Here is a 14,444-nt window from a genome sequence, read left to right on the forward strand (position 1 = left end):
GACAGAGGAAGCTGCGTGTATAGTCTTATAAATGATGCAGAGTGTCCCAAACACCAGATGTAATCACTTCAGTCCCTGTGTCACTTACAAGACTATGAAAGCAGCAAGCGGACTTTCTCTCTTTTGTTTAAAGCTCCCTCACTAGGCATAGTTCACATTAGCTGAGGAAAGCTGTAGAAGACCGAAAAGACGTTTTCTGAATTCCTGAATTTCTTTACATTTTCTTTCCTAAGATCATCCTGAATGACCGGACCATCCACGTGAAGCATGACTTCACGTGGGGCGTGAACGTGGAGAATGCAGCCCACCCCTGCGTGGGAGCCCCCTGCGCCCACGGGGGCAGCTGCCGACCCAGGAAGGAGGGCTATGAGTGTGACTGCCCCTTGGGTTTTGAGGGGCTGCACTGCCAGAAAGGTACACCACAGGGAGGGTAGGGGGAGAGGGGACTCAGGTGCTGCTCCTGGGAGCAGAGGGAATGGACGGACCATTTGGGGGACCAGTTGATAACCCTGGGATAGCCATACCAATTATTTTTATCAATGATGTCAATAGCATATTAGATGCTGAATTATATATAAACTACTATAATTATTTAATAAGAATTAAAATGCTGAAACAGTTCTGTAAACAGTAAGTAAATAGTTCCCCCCCTTCCCCCAACCTACCATGGCTCCTTCCCTGAGAACCCCGTCATGGTCTAGCAAATCAAAAGGTTAACTCATAGGGAATTCCCTGTTGGTCCAGTGGTTAGGACTCGGCACTGTCATTTCCGGTGCCCAGGTTCGATCCCTAGTTGGGCAGCCAAATTAAAAAGAAAAAGTTTAACTCATAATGTGGGTAAGGGAGGTTTCCAGGACTCGTACACCTGAGCCACTCCCAGAGCCTATCCTGACAGGTGGATGCCTGGGCTTTATAGACCGATAAATATCTTGACTAAATATTTTTGGCTCCTACCTGTGAATGCAGTAAAGAGAAATCTGAGAAATCTTGCCAAGTATGGCAAAATATGAATTGTACATTAGTTGCTCCAAACAAAAATATGAATAACCTTCTATAGACTGCTATTTTCCATGCTGTGTATGTTTCCTCTGTACCTCAGTTTCCTCATTTGTAGAATGGGAATAATAGAGCAATGTTGTCTAACATAAGAGAATTGTAGCGTAGATTAAATGAGGCAGTGCATATTCCTTAGAAGAATGCCTGGTAAGCACTCAACCAATATTAAACATTATTATTCTTGGTGAGAAAAATAAAATGCACCAGCAAGTGCTGTGAGCTGCTCAGCTTTCAACCTGCCCTCGTGTGAAAGCAGAGCAGGTCCCAGACCACAGGCCCTGCTGGACTGAGCTTTCCACACTAGCTCAAGGAGGCGGAGGCCACGGCGGGTCCACAGGAGGCCTGTGTTGTGCAGCTGTGTCATGTCGGGCCACACGGGCCTTCTTGTTAGAATGCCAGGTGACTTCACCTGTCTGGGAACTAATTAAAAAAGGTAGACAGGCCGGAAGGAAAGAAGGCAGCCATCCTAAGTGAAGGAACGTGCTCTTTCTCTTTCCTATTTGTTTCCAGGTTCCTGATTTTTATGAGAAGTGGGGCTTAGAGGAAAACAGGTAGATATTTCGGTACATGGAGTGCTAGGAGAGGTTGTTTTGCAGCAGTCTTGGAAAATAGGAAAGGTGCCAGTTTTCCAGCTGGAAGACTAAGTAGTAGTATACTGAAATGAATTGTGAAACCTGCATGGCAAATCATATGAAATATATTCATTAACATAGCTCACCTTGGTGACGAACCCCCAAAGAAGAAGAGCATTTGTGAATGAGCCTGATTATAATTCTAACAAGCAAATCACTGTTTAGCTAATAGCATGTACTTGAAGAGGTTTAGCTCGAGTGGCCCGTTCATTCAGAAAACTGGATCTGGATTTCACACTCCAGCATTTGAATCTCCTAGGTCTTCCAATTTTACTGCAGGCAAATTCAAGCTTGCTCCTGCCTTAAATGCTAACACTAATGGCCAATATATAAAGTCCAAGCTTAAGTGAACATTTAGCTTTGGGAATTAAAGGAGGAAGGAAAGGATCACTTGTGATCTTGTTAACCCTGCTTTCCTGTTACAGAACATTAGCCATACAGATAAAAAGTGCTCACGTGTACAGCTTTGTAACTATAGGTTCGGGTTTCAATGAGAAATAAATCTCCCCAGAATGAAGAGTCAGCTCGCTGAGGCGGGCCTGGGCCTCCTTGCAAGATCCAAGGGAATGGACAGTGGCAGGGAGGCTCTGGGGGACTTTTAGGGCTCTTTTTCTTCAACATCCTAGGCTCGAGCCAAGATAAAACCCAGACAGAACATCAGCTGTCCTTGTGTTATATCAGTATTTCCTTGCGCTTTGAAATAAAGATGGTGTTTCTGGCAAAAGGGCACCTGTGGCCAATCCTAAGAAGATTCATATATAGGAGGGATGGCCTGTATCCCATAACTTCTCCTGTTATATGGCTTGAGAGGATTAATGGGACGCTGGGTGCAGGTTAGGACTGTTAGGGACAATTTTTCCAGGCCCCAGCAGGCTCTCAGGAGCGCACAGTTACCAAACAGACTTTTGAGGTGATCGTCTAGTCCTGCGTAAGGATCGGAAAGAAAGGGAGGAGCGCTGGTTCCACAGAAATGCAGGAGAACAGTCTAAAAGCTGGGGTATGTTCTTCGTGAGAAAGACAAAGAATGGTTAGAAGCCATCCTTGGTTGTCAACGAGCATCCTGTCTGATCCAGCAAGGTGATTCTTAGCCTCGTATATTTAAGGGTTGTTTCCGTCCCTGATTAACAGATCATGCTTCAAAAGCACGAACCTTGGGGCTTCCCTGGTGGCGCAGTGGTTGAGAGTCCGCCTGCCGATGCAGGGGACACGGGTTCGTGCCCAGGTCTGGGAAGATCCCACATGCCGCGGAGCGGCTGGGCCTGTGAGCCATGGCCGCTGAGCCTGCGCATCCGGAGCCTGTGCTCCGCAACGGGAGAGGCCACAACAGTGAGAGGCCTGTGTACCACACACACACAAAAAAGTACGAACCTTTCCTAGCACTCCCCACAGAAGTTAAACCAGTCCTTTTCCAGCGGGCAGCACATTGTAGAAATCCCCAGCGCCAGGCCTCGCTTAGTCCATACCAAGGCGTACCTTCTCCGTCAGGAAATTAGCTTCTGGATCCTCAGTGAGTCTGGTTCTTTCTACCCTCCTCAGAGGCAAATTCCACTGGGACCCTAGTCGGGAGACTGGAAACTTGTTCTCACCTCTTGGTGGTGCAGACAGGCTGGGGCCAGAAACTCAGAAAAATCCTGGAGCGGCCCAGGCTCCCGGACCATCAGAACGTTGGGACCCCCGTCCTGCCCTTTGTCTCTGACAAAATCAGAGGCAGGAGCAGAGCCTGAGCCCAGGTGGAGGTGGGCACCGGGCTCCCACTGAAATGAAGAAAGGTGAGCCTCTCTGTCCCCAACCGGGGCAGGAGGGGCCAGAGGGTCTTCCGACTCCCAGCCGCGACTTCAGGTGCCAGCAAAACCCACAGGGCTTGGTGGTCCCCTCACCTTCCGTTTGGGGGCTGTCACTCTTAGGTGCCTTCTTCCACCTCAAACCTCAGCACTCCATGCTGAGCACCCCCAGTACCGAGGCCCTTTTCTCATCTCACCAGAGGGGTGTCAAAAAGCCGCCCTCCTCAAAAAGATACTCCCCATGCTTAGAGATTTCTGTCTTCTTTCTCTCTGCTCTCATCCACATTTACCCACCTGTGTCCCAGTCCCTCAGGGCTCTTGTATTTAAGCTACTAACAAGTTAAGGCAGAGTTCCACGAAGCACATGTAAAAAATTAAGTTCCAAGGAATACTGATGGCTGTTTTGCGCTCACACAGAGAGACAGACAGCATACGTTCATAGGCACAAAATGGGAGGGGGCTTCTGGGGTCGAATAAATCTGGGTAATCCATGGTAAACAAACCACTGTCTCTTCTGTGGGACTTCTCAGAGCATTTGCTATGTTCTGCGTGTCCAAGACAGGGGTGCAGGATGCAGCTGTTTCCTCCTGGGGTTCCCCCAGCCCATAGCAGACAGGCCACTTGGGAAAGAACTCTGAGCCCGGTCCTCCTCTCCCTTCCCTGCATTAGTTTGGGCTCAGGCCATGCAGGACCCTGCAGGCCACTAGATGGGGTTGTTTCTCTGTAGCAGCTGAAGCTGCTCCACACTCACTACCGACCCCAAAAGCTAATGGCTTAGGTCACACATTTGTCAGAGATGCGCAGTCCTCAGAGATGGGAACCTGCCTGATCCATACTGATCGCCCACATTCTGGACATTTTATGTTGTGTTTAGTAAATTCACATCGTACTGCTGGGTGTGATTTGGGTGATTTTTTGGGCCGGGGAGAGGGGTCCCAGTGCATAAAACACATAGCATCATTAAGTATGGGCTATAATTTAAGAAAACTCAGTATGAAAAAACACAAGTGGATAAGACATAGAAATTGTGCATACTACAGGGAATTTGTTTTCTTTTGATGGTGTATCATAAACAATGGAAAATTTGGGGGGGTGTTCAACCTAGATGTTCATGTTTAGATAGCTGAAGACTGGTAGTGTTGAAAAACATTTTTTTGCTGTTCTTTATGGCTGCAGAGTCAGTTTCATGGAACCAAGACATCTGCTCCAAGTAGAGCTGTCCAGCAGGGGAGGGTGCTGCCCTATGGGCGAGAGAGCTACCCATCGTGGAAAGTGTTCCCTGGGGCTGGATGACCATCTCTCAGGGGGTTGTTGAGAAGAGTCCTGGCCGCTGGGAAAGCTAGGTTACAGCACCTCAGGTCCTTCCTTCACTGGTGCTGGGACTGTATGAAGGAACCAGCAAGCTCCCTTTAACTCGTCATGGTCCATTGGGAATTTCAAGTCCCTGCAGTGGAAAATGCTTTGCCTAGCTTGCAGGCTGCTATTCATTGGGGTATTATGTGTGTTACCAGAAGGCATGAGCTTTTAGGTCTAAATGTGAGGAAGCACCCAAAACACTTTTCGACTAGTGCCTTTGCCACAGAAAAAAAGACAATGTAGAAGAAATTGGATATAAAGGGTTAGGGTCAAATATAGTTGTGCTTACAATATTTAAACAAACCACAAAGGGCCAGAAAGGGCTAGATGGTCACTTCTAGCTGTAATGTTGTAGGACGGAATTAATATCTATCCACATATGCTGACGACACTGAGTATATTTTCACCGGTTTTGTATTCAGTGGTGTCATTTCTAGAGCGTTCCCCTGATCTTTGTTAGTCGCCACATCACCAGAGCTCTGGAGTATTGCAAAGGGGGTGGGGTGGGAATTAGGGTGATATTTTCCACTACGGAGAGAAAAGAGGCAGCTGGCTGGCTTATCATTCCTTTTTCACACATAGCCTGGAGCCAAGAAAATAAACGGTCATTGACAAGGTAAGTAACTTTAGCAAGGAATTATTTCTCCAGGTTTAGATTAAATGGGGATTGTCAGTACAAGCTCAGGGGAGCCTCAGAGGTGTCAGACAATTTATTACATACATCTTCTTGGTCCACCACCACCTGTGCCTCCACTTGTGAGCTGGGACTGGGGAGGTGTGTTGGGTGACTTGGTGCTAACCATGCAGATTTCCAGTGGTTCCTGTTGGGAATCAGATTCACATTCCGTAAGAGGAATGTGAATTCCTGCAGGGCTTCACGAGAACAGCAAGGCTGGTTCCCAGAAATCTGCAACCGAAGTAATTGGGATTTTATGAGGACTGTGAGATTCTGACCTTCCCTGTTCTGTTTCATGCTGGCACCTGGCAGAGTGTGGGAACTATTGCCTCAATAGTAAGTACAGTGAGTCCTCTGAGAAGCTGTGGCAGTGCCCTGGGCTCACGCCAGGGCAGGCTGCGGGCACAGTGCAGGCCAACCACCTGCAGAGGTAATGAGGGGGACACACCTCCCAGGGTGGTGGGCATCCTCCCACCAAAATCGCCGGCCCTGGGGACACACGTGTCTCCCAGCTGGACCTCGGGAAGCCCTGAGCTCCTGAGCTGGGGGGGGGCTTAGCAGGCACCTGGACGGGGCTCCTACACACCCCTTTGAGGGTCCAGGTGCAGAGCGTGCCCTGACCATTTCAAGGAGTCCAGGGGAATGATGACTGTTGGCCACAGACCCACATCCATGGCCAATAACAGCAGGGACAGGCTCTGCCTGAGGCTCAGCCAAACCCAGCAGGGGCGCCGGGGTGATGTTTAGCTCCGGGTGATAGTCTCTCCTCCTGTCTCAGCACTAGCAGCCTGCAGTCCAGGGCCTGCCAGCCCAGCTGAGAGCTCTCCTGCCCTCCTGCATTTCCGCACTCTTACTTCTCATCCCCCCTTCTGGCCCTCTCCTTTCTATTTCTGCTCCTCTGGGTGTCTCTCCCAGCCTCACCTTTCCCATCCCCCTCTCCTTCCCCTGCCCGGGGCTGCCATCCAGTTTTATACCTTCTCCACGTTTTCTTTTCTCCTCTTCTGGCATCTACTTTCCCCTTTTTCCCTCTTCCCCCCATCTTTCTGCTCGTGCCATTTTGCATCTTTTTCCTTCTCTCGACTTCCTTGTCTTCCTTCTTCCTCCTACTTGCTTTAAGCAGAGGAAGACAGGCCTGTGGTACAGCCCAGAATCTAAGATGCAAGAGATGTTCATTTCAGTCTCTAAAAGGCCCTCCGGTCAGCAGGCCCTTGTCTTGGGCTGTGCTGCCTCAGGGGACAGTGAAGCAATTTCTGGGATAGTCACCTCAGAAACTGTCTTTAACATTTTTTACTTCTGTTCTGCATTTCTTGTTTTTTTCTCTCTCCCTTCCTCCTTTCCTTCCTTCCTTTATTTTTTTATGAAGAGACTGGGAGCGTGCTTTGGGTGACCTGCTAACATAGGAACCTATATTCGGGGGCCCAATGTCATTGAGTTTTGGGTTTTGCTTTCCTTCCTTCCTTCCTTCCCTCCTTCCTTCTTTCTTTTAATGTTTAGAAGTTGAGTTTAAACTCTCCTGTTGTTTATAGTGTCAATAATTGTACGTTTTCTCCCCTGGGTACAGAGTCCTTAGTTCAGTGTCTTCTTTGTACCAACAACATATTTTTGTGAAACTAGAACTCGTTTTCTAAGCTGGCTTATTCTCTCTCGTTTTGCACATTTCTTTAAACATGAGATTCACTCTACCTTAGTTTATTTAAACTGCCATTTGTGTCTTTCTAAAGAGAAAAGAGATATGGCTATCATCTCTTTAGAAGAAATTCCCTAAATTATCCCTAATTTGTGACACCAAACACAACTCCTTAGCCTATTCTTTTACTGACTGTATGGAAGAAGGAGATTCCTCAAGAAAACAAAGATGAGAAGTTGGGAGGAAGGAAACACACCTCTAAAATATTGAAAAGTAAAAAGTGGGCTCAGGGCCAGAACTGGGGAGAGCCGGTCTGGCTCATGGTCTATTGCTTTCTTAGCTGTATGATCTTGAGCAAATCCTTGATGATTTTATGCCTCATTTTCCTATTCTATAAAAATGGGGGCTTCCCTGGTGGCGCAGCGGTTGAGAGTCTGCCTGCCGATGCAGGGGATGCAGGTTCGTGGCCCGGTCCGGGAAGATCCCACATGCCGCGGAGTGGCTGGGCCCGTGAGTCATGGCCACTGGGCCTGCGCGTCCGGAGTCTGTGCTCCGCAACGGGAGAGGCTGCAACAGTGAGGCCCCCGAACCGCAAAAAAAAAAAAAAAAAAAAGTGGGAACAATCAAACCCTCCCATCCTCCCCCCACCCCACTCCCTGCTCCTTCCTGTCATTGTGGTGGAAATCTTGTGAAATACAACACCGGAAGGTGATTTGCAAACAATTGTCAAAGCCTCATCCCCTCTGCTTCACCAGTGTCTGAGGTCATGGCTGAAAGGGCTCGGGACCAGATTGGCTTCAGCTAGAGAAATCCTGGTGGGTTTTGTTGGGGGGATTGTTTTCTCTGCCTCCCTTGGAGAACGGGGTTTTCCCCAGCTGCTCCTAGCATGGCCCAAGACCTGCCCTTTGGCTTCCAAGAATAATTGGGCACAGTTCAAGTTTTGGCATATTGCAAGGCCTTCTCGGCAGTGCTGAGACCGATAGGAGTGACGGCCAGCCCCAGAGAGGGGACAGCAGGGAGATGCCAATTACAGGCCATCAGGCCGGGCAGTCCCAAACCAGGCCAAGTGCCTGTGCAGCCAAGAGGAAGGGGCCGCCAAGTTGATAAATGTCCTACCTCCAGGAGCTGGCTTTCTTTGTATTTTCCTGCCACGTGGTGGAGTGCTGGGGTCAAGAGAGCCATGTAGCGTGTAACCTCCATTTTCTGTTCTGTCTCAGCCATCACAGAAGCCATTGAGACCCCTCAGTTTATCGGCCGCAGTTACCTGATATATGACCATCCAGATATCCTCAAGAGGTAAGAAGCTTCCACAGGCACCTTCCTTATCTCCTGGTAGGTCAACTTCTCAATATCTTACCCAGAGCGTTTCCTTATCTTCTGTGCCAGAAGATAGTTCTCCAAAAAGGCACGAGAATTTAGCCATAGTCCCAGGGGGGAAAAACATACAAAATAAACATAGAAACTAGAACAAAAACAACACAAAAAACAAACTAAAAAATGCAACCTTTGAAACAAGCCCATGACAAACGACCCAAAGCCTTTCTGGTCCAAGGGACGTTCCCAGAGAAAGGGACGTGCCCAGCCCCGGGATTTCTCATATTCAGGCTTTGAGAAGTAGTGAGAACTTGATGCTCCCGAAGCCAGGGTTATATGAGTCCGATTCCCCAGCAGGGCAGTCAGCGTCATGCTGCTCTGTGGCCATGGTCTGAAGAAGCCAGCCGAGGAAGGGTTCTGGGGCACCCTCCACCAGACAACAGCCCCAAGTCCGTGTCCTACTTTGCGTCTCCATCGACGAGGTCCACTGTCCTCTTCAGGCTCTTTCCAGTTCGGTGGGGGGCTCCTCAGCTCTCTTCACATGGATACAAGAGCATGATCTAAGGAGATGCCTGAGTCACAGCTGTGGCTTTTAATTGCTGGTGGCAGACGCTCCTGCCCTGCTCCGGGCTCCAAGCTCCTGGTCTGGAATAGCCTATTTTGCATGACATGGGAAAGACTGGCTCTAGGCAAAGTCTTCAATCTAGTGAAGCTTGGCTTTGGCGCTTTCAGTTTACCCTTTTCTCTTTCTTTTCCTTCCCCCCTAGCTCTTTGTAGTTTAGAGTGTGCCATCCCTCACCCTACCGCCAGCACAACCATTCTAGAATTTTTCCATCGTCTTCAGGTTGATCACATCTTCACAGACTAAGGCAATGCTTTAAGCCAAAGGCATCCAGTTCTTAGGGTGGAATTTGGTGGCTTTTCGAGGAACAAAAGAGGTTGAGAGACATTTTCCTAGGGCACTGGATGTCCCTGGTGACTCTGAACACACACCAGACAGACAGGGCTTTGTTTCTCTAATCCCATGTTGTGTTTATCAAGGTTGTCTTGCATGGGCCTTAGGCAAAATGGATTCCCAGCCAAGAAACCCTTTTCTTTCTTAAGCCCTTTTTGCCCAGAGATGGAAGGGTGTTCAGTCCCCAGAAACTGGGAGGGTGTGAACAAGGCCCAAGTTTCTAGCCCCCTGGTGCTTAGTGAGAGGCACTGGGTGGTTGGGAGCCGAGGGGTTTGGTGAAAGTAGGAGGTGCAGTGCCCCAAAGCAGAAAGCCCAATGGCACCTTTGTGCATTTATGTAGGTTCATGTACGTGTGCATGTGTGTGAAGCTGCAGGTAAAAGTCAAGTTCAAGGTCTGTTTCAGTTAGATGCCTTTGGCGGCAAGTAACAGGAAACTCAGCTCAAAATGTATTAAACATGGAGGGTATTTATTATTTCGCATAACAAGCTGTCCAGACTTAGACTGGATCCTGAGTTGATTAATTCAGATAATCAACTGTATTATTCAAAGACCCATTTTCCTGCCTTGTTATCCTCAGCATATTTTCCAATGGTTATACCTTTTCTGGTTATAAGACAGTTGTTCATAAATGCTCATTAAATGGCTATAAATCATGGCAATATCCCATGCAAGTAAAAACAACTTTTTTTTTCATGTGACTCTTTTAAAAAGGAAAGGAGTCTTTTCTAGAATCCTCCTGATAAATTTCCTCTGTCTCATTGGACAACAGTGGGTCACATGCCCACCCCTAAACCAGTCACTGCAAGAGAAATGGAACCATTGTGACTGGCTTGTACCGATCAATGTATCCAAGGCAAGTGAGGGAAAGAAGGAAACTTGGACAAAAGATTGGGAAAGCAGCTCTCTAGGGAACAGCCCGGGGCTGGATCACTCTGCACCTGGCCTGGTGAAGAAGTCAGTATCATGGACCCTGCTTCTCGCTCACCACTCTGAGACCCTGCCTGGGGAGGGCAAACTTGATCTCCTCCTGTCTAGCTCAGGCTCTGGGAAGCCTCAGACAAAAGTCCCCTCCACTGTTCACTACTGAATGCACTCTGCAGCTCCAGGCCATGTTCGTGAGACAGAGGGATGGTACACATGACAGGAAAATGGACAAAGAGCTTTTTCCAATAGTGCCATCTTAGGAGCAATATTAAATTATGTTTACTCTTATCTCACCTTTTATTTAAGGACCTCATGGTTGCTTTTCTCCCTATTGCAGATGAAACACTGGTCACTTTCTAGGGAAACTGGATCTGTGAACTAGTCTATTCCCAAGAATTGTTAAGAACATCCCAGAACTGACAGGGACACATAATCACGTGATCCTATTCCCAGCCAAAGTAGGGCCGGGACCTGACCTTCCTGACCACCCCTTCCTTCCTCTCATCTTCCTGTCCCTCTCCACCCTGCTTTTGCCCCAACACCCCTAGAGACCATTATCCCATCAAGGCACCTTCCTTGTCTGACACTCTGCCCCTTGTCCAGTCATTCCTCCTCTGCCCTCAAGGATGTCACCTCCAGAGATAACCATCCACAGCCACGATCATAGCCCAGAGAAGCTGCCAACTTGAACCTCTTGGTAATTAAGGAAACCACTTCCTTTTGAGGAATAGGGGACACTTTCCCAAGGACGGGGAGTGGTAGGACAGGAAAGAGAGAAGACTGAGGTGTGTATTGGGGGTGCAGGCTGGGACCGTGGCATTGGCCACAGTCTGGCTGGCCTGTGACTCATCAAATGCTCTCTTGTGGCATTTGACCACACCTGGGGAGAGAGACAGACTCCAACTGCAGAATGAGGAGGTCAGACCTTTAGACCCATGGCATGACCTGTGGTGGTGTTGCCTTTTCTAATCTCCTGGTAGTAAGAGTCAGAAATGTCAGATTATCCTCATAATTGGCAGATAAAACTGGGATTCCTCAGAAATGAAAGTTGGTGGAGACTGGTTGATTTGATGTAATTATTTGTGTATTTCCTCCAGGGTGTCAGGATCCAGATCAAATGCATTCATGAGGTTTAAGACAACTGCCAAAGATGGCCTGTTGATGTGGAGGGGAGACAGCCCCATGAGACCCAACAGTGACTTCATTTCCTTGGGCCTTCGGGATGGAGCCCTGGTGTTCAGGTAACCCCGACTCCAGCTGCTTTCTACATCACCTTGCGATTTTTCTCAGACAATACAGATCGTGCCAAACAGAGGGTTGCAGAGGGAGCCAGAACACAGTCTGCTAGAATTAACAGCTGCCTGCAGCTCCGAGTTAATTTGAGGCTCCTGGTCTTTCTTTCCAATATCCATCCCTAGAGCAGCAGTTGGTCAGCTATAGCCTGACGGCCAAATCTGGCACACCACCCATTTTTGTAAATGAAGTTTTATCGGAATACTGCCACCCTCATTCACTTATGTATTGTCAACGACTGCTTTCATGAGACAGTGATACCCTTGAGTAGTTTCAATAGGGACTGCATGGCAAAGCCTGAAATATTTATTATCTGGCCCTTTAGAGGAAAATTCTGTGACTCCTGTTCTAGTAGGTTACTGCCATATACTCCCCACTTACAAATTAGGAAGTAGTCGAAAGAGGACTTTGATCCTGCCAAGCATGGACTCGGGTACTTGGCCCAGTGCTCTCCAGCTCAGGAAGATCTGAAGATTTAGTCTAGAGACCTTTCTTTATATTCCGATTCTGCTCCCTATTCACTCTGGGGCCTTGGGAAGGAGAATGCCTGCTTTGTCCAATGTCCCACTGCAAAGAACAAAGCACAGATTCATATCTCAACAGGGCAACCCAACATTTGGATTTTTAAAAGTGCTTCTTGGGTGATAACGGATAAGCCAGTTCCAGAAGTTCTAACATCTTTTACGTCAGTTTAGACTGCTCTCAAATTTGTCAGATGGGTACCTATGAAGTAGCTAAAGGATTACCTGGATGACTTCTCACCACCAGAAGCTGGGTGGCAGCTGGGTGCCAGCAGGATTCCCAGGGGGCAGACACCAGCTGTGTACTATGAAAACGCTTCTCTACAGATGGTGATAGCTCAGCCTCACTTGAGGTTAGAAATGTCTTGTTTAGACCAGTGATTCTCAAATTGTGGTCTCGGGACCCACAGCATCAGCATCTCCTGGGAACTTATTAAAAATACAAATTTGCAGGCTCCACCCCTGACCTACTGAACCAGAAAAATTCTAGAGATGGGACCCAGCAATCTGTTAACTGTTTCTCCATGTGATTCTGACGCCTGCTAAGGTTTGAAACCCGTACTCACCATCTGTTCCATGGGGACAGGAATTTCTCTGGCTTTTCCTTCTTTAATCCCCCCTCTGGTGACTAGCACAAGTGCTCATTAAATGATATGGAATTAATTGGGATTGAAATAGACAGAAAGTGAGAGTGGAACTGCAGAGAAGATGAAGGCTTAATTGTGGGGCTTCAGTGGGTCACGCTCTGGGATTGCTGACAGCCAGGGTAGAATGCTATGTCTCTGCAATGCTGATAAAAGGCATTTTGAAAGGACATGTCACTTGTCCAACAGCACGCTTGCCCCTACCCAGCAGAGCGTGCTCAGCGATGCGACCCTATGGTGTTGAGGACTTTGGGGTGCCGCGTGTGGCTGAAAGCCGGAGAGAGCCGTTCTCACCACCTCCGTCCCCTCCCCCGGGCCCCGAGGTCAAATGCTGAGCTCTTCACACCCCAGTTTCAGGCTGGCTGCCGCAAAGCCATTTTCTTGTGGTTTTCCTGTGGTTAACCTCGCCAAGGCCTCAAGTACTTGATTGTGCCCAGAAAAGGGAACTGAAACAGTAGCTCAGCTGTGGGTGGGAGGCCCAACTTCCCCCTAAACCGCCAGCGAAAACCCAGCTGGACAGGGAGGCTCGATCTGCTCGGGGCCCCTCACAGCCCCCGCTGGCTCTCACAGCGGGCCCTGGGCAGACCCCCAGGCCCCAGGACACCCTTCTTACAACTCCACGCCATCCCGATGTATTTCTTTTCTTACCATCTCTTTCTCAGGTTTCTGGAAATAGGCCCCGTGTTTTCCTCTTAAGCCTGGAGTTCTGGCTGTGCTCTGCGTAACGGGCACACCACTCAGTCCCCACCGGAGGCAGGCAGACATCTGAACTCTTCCCTGGGCCCCAGGCCCGGCGCGGCTGCTTTGCTGCATTTCCTGCCTCTGGGCAGCCACTCCCCCCAACATTACTCACCCAACACAAAAGTATGGAAGCCCAGCAGGAGGCTGGGCACAGAGAGGAATCAGAGTGTGGCCACTGGTTTGAAACTGTCAGCATACAGAGAGTCAGCTGTGGGGCTCGTGTTAGAGGTTACTGGATTCCTGGGCCCACACCAAGAGATGCTGGTGGAGGAAGTCCCGCTGAGCGCCGGAATCTCATTGGAAGCCAGCAGGAACCACCGCGCCCTGAGAAACAGGGTCTGAAGTGGTCACAAGCATGGGCTTCAGAGTCAGACGTGCCGGATTCCCACGGCCACGTGATCTCCTGCAAGTTACCCGACCTCCGTAAAAGGAAATGGTTAGTCGTGAGGACTGAATGAGTTAATTCATAGAAAGGCCTTAGTGCAGGGCCTGGCATATCTAGTTATTAGTGATGATGATTATCCTTGATCGGGTGTTTTCTATGTTCTAAAAACTCCGATCACTAACATATGTCAGGAAGTTGGCACGATATATCTACTAAATAAAATTTAACTATTATTATTGTTATGGTTGTTATTATTCTGAATAAGGCCCTGCCCTCAAGCAGCTTACATCAGTGGAACCTAGAGAGTGAACTGGTTGATTGGGTAGAGAACCATTTTTGAGGTTTTGGTGTTTGATCCAGGTCCAAAGCAAACAGTAGGGAACCTAAGATAATACAATATAATCTCAGCTTTCTTCACCTAAATGCTTGTCCTTTTGCTAAGTTAGTGCTCAAAGCACTTCAACCAGAGAATAAGGAAAAACAGTGGGATTCTAAAAAAAAAAAATTATGTATGGTTTTGGTGCAAGGTTAAGTAAAA

General features: G+C 48.5%; 1 protein-coding gene across 1 annotated transcript in view; it reads left to right on the top strand.

The window, feature by feature from the left end:
- Positions 1-14,444, top strand: part of EGFLAM (EGF like, fibronectin type III and laminin G domains) — a 172,955-nt gene that overhangs the window by 151,045 nt on the left and 7,466 nt on the right. The window contains exons 18-20 of the mRNA XM_081230395.1: positions 234-414; positions 8,346-8,424; positions 11,420-11,563. Of these exons, the coding sequence (XP_081086521.1) occupies positions 234-414; positions 8,346-8,424; positions 11,420-11,563 (404 nt within the window). The remainder of the gene's footprint in view (positions 1-233; positions 415-8,345; positions 8,425-11,419; positions 11,564-14,444) is intronic.

Source organism: Mesoplodon bidens (genome assembly GCF_964165515.1).
Source record: "Mesoplodon bidens genome assembly, chromosome: 4".
NCBI lineage: Eukaryota > Metazoa > Chordata > Mammalia > Artiodactyla > Ziphiidae > Mesoplodon > Mesoplodon bidens.